This window comes from Geospiza fortis, unplaced genomic scaffold (assembly GCF_000277835.1).
Source record: "Geospiza fortis unplaced genomic scaffold, GeoFor_1.0 scaffold99, whole genome shotgun sequence".
NCBI lineage: Eukaryota > Metazoa > Chordata > Aves > Passeriformes > Thraupidae > Geospiza > Geospiza fortis.
In genome coordinates, this window is record NW_005054521.1 from 187,976 (window position 1) to 194,047 (window position 6,072).

At 45.8% G+C, this 6,072-nt stretch overlaps 2 protein-coding genes across 5 annotated transcripts in view; both read right to left on the reverse strand.

The window, feature by feature from the left end:
* Window positions 1-630, reverse strand: part of LOC102038595 (serine/arginine-rich splicing factor 7-like) — a 6,915-nt gene extending 6,285 nt beyond the window's left edge. The window contains exon 1 of the mRNA XM_014310382.2: window positions 604-630. Coding sequence (XP_014165857.1) covers window positions 604-630 — 27 coding nt within the window. The remainder of the gene's footprint in view (window positions 1-603) is intronic.
* A 66-nt stretch (window positions 631-696) lies between these two features.
* On the reverse strand, window positions 697-6,066 carry GEMIN6 (gem nuclear organelle associated protein 6). Of its 4 annotated transcripts, none has more exons than XM_031063693.1 (3): window positions 5,819-6,066; window positions 3,552-3,697; window positions 697-1,723 (listed from the first exon to the last, which is right to left on the reverse strand). In XM_031063693.1, exons 2-3 carry the CDS (start codon window positions 3,677-3,679, stop codon window positions 1,348-1,350), a joined length of 504 nt encoding a protein of 167 aa, XP_030919553.1. In that variant the 5' UTR covers window positions 3,680-3,697; window positions 5,819-6,066; the 3' UTR covers window positions 697-1,347. The 4 variants fall into 4 exon arrangements, with proteins under 4 accessions (XP_030919553.1, XP_005429132.1, XP_030919552.1 ...); XM_005429075.2 differs by having other exon boundaries at window positions 5,794-6,066; XM_031063692.1 differs by lacking the exon at window positions 5,819-6,066 and adding an exon at window positions 4,951-5,231.
* Between the last annotated feature and the right edge of the window lie 6 nt (window positions 6,067-6,072).

The window sequence follows — 6,072 nt, forward strand, 5'->3', positions numbered from 1 at the left end:
GGCGGCCGGGCGGGCTGAGGGGACGTGAGGGGGTACGGGCCGTCCTCGGCAGCCCCCAGTGAGAGCTCCTGTTCGGCTCTGAGGGGGCAGAGCAGTCGGGAGCCACTTGTTGCGTTTTGCACCCCTCATGCGTGACCCGTCATGCCTGCTGCCTATGCTGAGGGTGAAGGAGCTGACGCCGTGGTCCTTATTCCACGGCCAGGAGCGGTGCCTTCCTTGGAACAAGGCATCCCCAAGTTGCTCCAAATCTCTTGTGATGGTTCACACATCGGGTCCAGCCCATCCAGCCTTGGGAGTTCAGGCCCTGGTTTATCTCCTCGTATCTGACACGCAGCTGGAGCTGTTGTGTGCTGGCATCTCCCAACCTTTCCAGGGAGACACACACAGTAATGGATGTGCAGCAGACATTTTTTAAGAAGAAATCAACACACACCTGACAGATGAAAAGTAATTTTAGGTCAATCCCAGCACAAATGAGGAGAGCCTTTTAGGAGCAAGGGTTAGGCAGACTTTTCAGCTGCATTTGAGCACACCAATGTGCTTATCTCCTAATAAGGCAGAACAAATACACTGAGATAAATGAGAGCTCTAAATCCTCCTCACTGCATTCATAATCTCAGGAATAACCATGTAACGATTCCTGCATCATGTATTGGCATAAACTAGAAACAGAGCATTAAAAAAACACAAACTTACTGAATTGCAACACATTTTCCTTTTATAGAACACTGGTTTTCCAAGCACTGCTGATCTAAAATAACAAATATAGACAGGTAATGGTTTTAAAACCTGATATTTGCCTGCTAACCTTCCCTAATAATTCTACAAACCTGGACATACATTGTAGTTTATGTACTAAACTAGGAGAACAGTAATGGGAAAAACAACCAACCAACCACCTGGGAAAACAAAAGAAAACAGCTTTCTGAACATTTTTTTTTCTGAATATTTTTTAAGTTGGTTTGGGAAGTCCAGGTGTCATAATTCTCTTTCTTAAAAAAAAAAGGAAAGGATCTGGTAAGCAGTTCAAATAAACATGCCTTCAGCTCTAGATAATTAAACTGGTTTTGAAGGGAAAACAGTTTAAATGTATTATATATAATCTTTTACAATACTGTTACAAAAACCCTAAACTGACAAATTAGTTTAATACATCACCATTACCCAACAGTTTGCTTCTAATAAAAATAGCACAAGAAAAATGCTTGTGCTTTGAATTTATTCTTTATTATTCCTTCCTTTGCATACAAAAAAATCAAGACAAAAGTACCGAAAATGCAGCATTTCTGCAAATAGTGAATATTGACACCCAGGAGAGCTCCTGGAGTCCAAAGGAGCAGCCCTGGCTCAGTGCTGCTGTTGCAGGAAGCCCTGCAGCAGGCCCTGCACGCGGGCCAGGATGATCTCGTTGGTGCTGCTGCACTGCTCGGGGCCGTACGGGGGCTCGATGCTCAGCACCCCCGCCACGCTCAGCGTCCTGCCCAGCTCCCCCTGCTCGCCCACGGGGATGTGATTTGTCTCCAGCCACGTCTTCAAGGCGTTCTTCCTCCTCTCCAGCTCCTCTGCGCTGTAGGTTTGGCTTTCCTCAGGCGCGAGGATGCGAGCGAGGCGCTGCTCCATGTCACTGTCCCCTTCCTGCAGGATCTCCACCTCTTGGACAGCATGGCCCATGACAAATGAGATGGATCCTTTCTCGTTCTCTGGGAATGTTGCAAGGACAATGCTGTCAAGGAAAGAAGATTGTGTAAGTTCCTGTTCTTGACTGAAGACTGAGAAGCAGCCTCCAAGGTTTTGGAGATAAGAGCTCATTAGCATCAGCCTAACCCAGGTATTTAGGCAATACCCAGCACCCAGCATTTTCCTTTGAAAAGCATGCCACTATACCCTTAAAATACTAAAAATGTGGTGCTCTGCAGGGAATTGATGGTCTTGAATTTGAAACTACTCTAGACACTGTAAAGCAGAATATTAATGTACACTTTGCTTCAAAAAAATGAAGTCAAGTCTGGAAATCTAAATATTTTTGCGTCTCTTTCCCAACACTGCTGAAAAACCTAAAACATTTCAACATTCAGAAAGTGATACCTTCATACGTACAGCACCTTGAATGCTGAAGGCAGCTGACAACACCAGAACCTTTTAATGAAAAAACAGTCATATTTATTGATCATTGCCAAAATAATATTTTTATGACTGCTGCCAGTTCATGAAATGAAAATACAACAGAACACATGGCAGAAGGCTCAGGCTCACATTGTAGAAGCCTGGTGTTTTTCCAAGGGCACTTGCATTCCAGAAGTGCTAAAATGCAAGTAGGAAGGCAGCCGGTTATATTTCTAGGATCTCTCCCTCATATATCAACAAAGAGCATCAGAAACCATTTTCTTCCTCTTGTGGGAAGCAAAATTCCAGAACTTGATGCCAGCACTTCACTAGCCTATTACTGCCACCATTAGTGGAAATAATGACTTTTTTTTGGGGATGTGTCCAGTGAGATATGCCTTGATTTGGCCCTGGATCATCACCAGAATCACTCAGCTCCATGCACCTTCCTTACCAAAATGATAGGAAACTTCAGGAGATTATTGGAGCTACTTCAGAGCTGAAGCAACAACCCAGTCTTCTGAAACACATCAGAAGCTGAATGTTTTAATTTTCAGCCTCCAGCCTGTGTTCATGTGGGACAAGCTCACATCCAGTAAGGTATGAAAGAGCTCTGGCAGCAAGGAGACAAATTTCTGCCCATTCCCTGGTGCATTTTGCCTTTCAAACACTGTTTTCAAGTTACTCACTTGGGATACCAGATATGTGTGGCACCACTTTCTGTCCAGTGTGCCTGATTTTCCCTGCTTGCTCTCCAAAGAAGCCTCGACACCTTCCTGGGTGTCTGGCTGGAGTGGGAAGCCAGGCATCAATGCAAGAACTCTGGACAAAGGCTAAGGATTTCAACACCTAAAGCACTGAAAACACTCCAGCACTCCAAGTAGGGTTTGGTATATTACCAAAAGCAATCTTTAACACATTGTTAAAGATTGTTGAGAGGTAATAGTATAGCTTAATATGTAAGTTTTAAATTAGAGTAAGTCACTTGAAATTATAATACTGTGTGATTTAATATGCTGTTCACTTAGTTTTACTTGCTTAGCACGAGTAGCTGGGTTTGCTGAAGCCTTGGCTGCAAGCTCTGAACTTTCACCTTGAACACATGCATTCAGCTGGTAGAGAGCTGATTTTTGAGCAACTCTCCTAGAAGCTGGCACAGTGCTGAGTTTTGAATTTACAGTGAGAATAACATTCCTAGCACGCTGATATTTTAGTTGTTGCTAAGCAGTGCTTATTCTAAATCAAGGGCTTTTTAGTTTCCCATGCTCAGCCAGAGATGAGGTGCGCAGGAAGTACAAACCAGAAGATAAGGAGGCTGCAGCCATCAGCAGAAACTGCAACTTAACAAGATAACAACACACCATTTTTGCTCCAAATAAGTTTGTTTCAGCCCTGGAATCTTTTCTCCTCCTAAAAATCTTGTTTTTCATAAAAGCTTTGGTACTTACGTGGCAGAAACTGGGTCAACTGTTAAAACCCATCCTTCATATTCATGTTTCTCAACTGCAACAACTTTCACCAATTTGTTCAGATACGTTTCCCAGTCTAGAGGGCTTTTTCTCTGCCAGTCATTCATATTTCCTACATCCAGCACCTAGAAAACAACCAGATCAGTCAGCAGATGCAATCAATTTTTTTGGTTTGCTCTTTGTGAAAAACGGCAATCACTTGTTTTTAAAATTTTAAAAGTTTAACAGTAATAAAATTGTTATAAAAGTAGCAATATAATTAGAGTAATAATAATTTGGACAATTTGGATTAGGGCAATATGAGACAACAGAAACAAAGAGTTATGGATGTCCGGGTACCTCTTTCTGGGCAGCACAAGCCCGAAAAATGACACCCGTTAACAGAGGATTAACCCTTAAAAACAACAGCCTGTTGCATATTCATACATGTCATACATGATGCATAAATTCCATTCAAACAAAGAATTCTCTCTGGTCATTGTCAACTTCCTCCTCTTAATCCTACCAGCGTCTTCATAGATGAGCAAAGCAGGAAGAAGTTAATTTCTTCTGATAATGGGGTAATAAATTCTCTTTCTCTGAAAGATTTAGGTGTCCTGTGGTTGCTATCTCGGTGTGACTCCTTTCTTTAGAAAAAAAGTATCCTACATAGCATAGTTTCTATTTTAATCTTATGCTATAACCTAAAGCTATATTTAACAGGCTACTTAAGAAAATTAATACAGCATAACTTTCTAACATAACACATATTCATTTTCATATTTGCGAAAAACCAATTATAAAATACGCATTTTTCACACTCTTCACGTCAGGACTGGGTTTGCCTCCATGTAAAGATTTGTCTTTAAAAAAAAAGGCAATTTTTGCTTTTTTTTACAAGCAGACATTCACACAAGTGGTTTGTAAAAAGCTGCACTTCTGTAATTCCCCGTGGAGCCCGCTTGTTTCTAAAGGCACACAGCAAAGCCTCAAGCCCCACTGTTCTGGTAACCTTAAGCTTTCCCGTTGCATCCAACACTCCAACTACTGCTCTGCTTTGTTACAAAACCTTGGAGGTAAAAGTTCAGCGCCTTTGTTTTGTGCACTGGCGCCCGAGCCCTTCCGCCGCCTTGGATAAGCGCTATCCTACCCTCTCCTCCTCATCCCCTGCGCTGAAGCATCAGCAAGTGCTGTTCCACCCTTTTCCCCCCGTGCAGCATTCCCAGCCCAGCCTTCCCCCCGAGCGGGGCCGCAGAGCGATGGGTGCAGCGCGGCTCGGGGAGCACAAAGGCCTGGAGGCCGCTTTGTTCCCCGGGAATGCCTTCCCGGCAGGAAGAGCCTGCACAGCCCAGCTGAGCGGGGGCAGGAGCCCCGCTCCCCATCCCGCTTTCCCGCTCACCGGCCCCAGTTCCCGTTCGCGTTCCCGCCGAGGGCTCCGGGGATCTGCCCCGGGCGGCACCGCCGCTTCCTGGCGCCGCCGCCGCCGCCGCCTTCCCCTGGCCCGGGTTTGCACCAAATGCTCCCGTGCGGGGTTTTACAGCTGCGGGGGGGCACACAAATGACACAGAGGCTCGCACGCATCAGACCAAGTCGCAGAACAAGGAGTCTTGGGGCGTGTGGCACTTAAATGCCGCTGCCTTCTGCCCCCGTGAAGCTGGATTTGCTCCTGGGATGCTCCTGCTGGCGCGGTGAGACTGCAGCTTGCACATGACAGGCCGTGCCTCGACTCTGTGTGTGTTAGTAGGGGTAGATGCACGCTCTGTACATCTGCTACATAAAAATAAGGTATTTTTGCTGCCTGGTTGTTGAGTTGCTTTAACAAGCTTTGCCGTGCCGCTGTGAAAGTGGGGAGCTTGATTGCAACACCCACCCCCACCCCACACCTGCTCTATTTCACCAGCACTCAGGCAGAGCTTCGGGTGGATGAACCAAACAAGTCATTGACGCCGTGATTTGTTAGGAATTTGTGAACGCAAACATGCAATGGTTTGGTGAGTGCTAACAGAAAATATAAAGGGTATAAAATGAGACAGTCATATTTTGGAGGCTTAAAGGAGCTATTTCCTTTTTTTTTCCCCTTTCTTTTTGGGGGTCTCAATTCAGCCTCTCCAGTACTACACAGATTGTGTATGAATGGCTTGTGCCACTGCATTCAGCTAGTGCGTTTTTTCAGTCACAGCTCGTTCATCAGAAAGCAGGGAGAGCAAATCCAATAGTTCTCACTCTAAGAAAAAGCACTGGCCTGCACTCCAGCGGCGGCTACGCACCAGCTGATGGGGATATCGCCTCCAATACTGGATGCGTCGAAGGATTGCTCCCACTCAGGAGATGCCAAGACAGAAAGGCCCCGCTGCCTTTACTTCCATCGGGCAGATGATCACCTACAGCGGCAGAACGGGCAGTCCACCTTCCCACGGAAATGCTCTCCTGCTCCCACTCACTCCTCCAATTCCTATTTCAGGCCCCGAGTACCATTCAGAAGCCCGCCCCTGGCGCATGCGCGCCTCCGCGCGGCGCGGGG

Bases quoted from the DNA above. Each gene is read 5' to 3' on its own strand.
- GEMIN6 (XM_031063693.1), bottom strand. From the start codon at position 3,679: ATGAATGACTGGCAGAGAAAAAGCCCTCTAGACTGGGAAACGTATCTG. The intron at 1,724-3,551 runs GTAAGTACCAAA...TTTCCTTGACAG, and splicing joins GTTGACCCAGTTTCTGCCAC to CATTGTCCTTGCAACATTCC.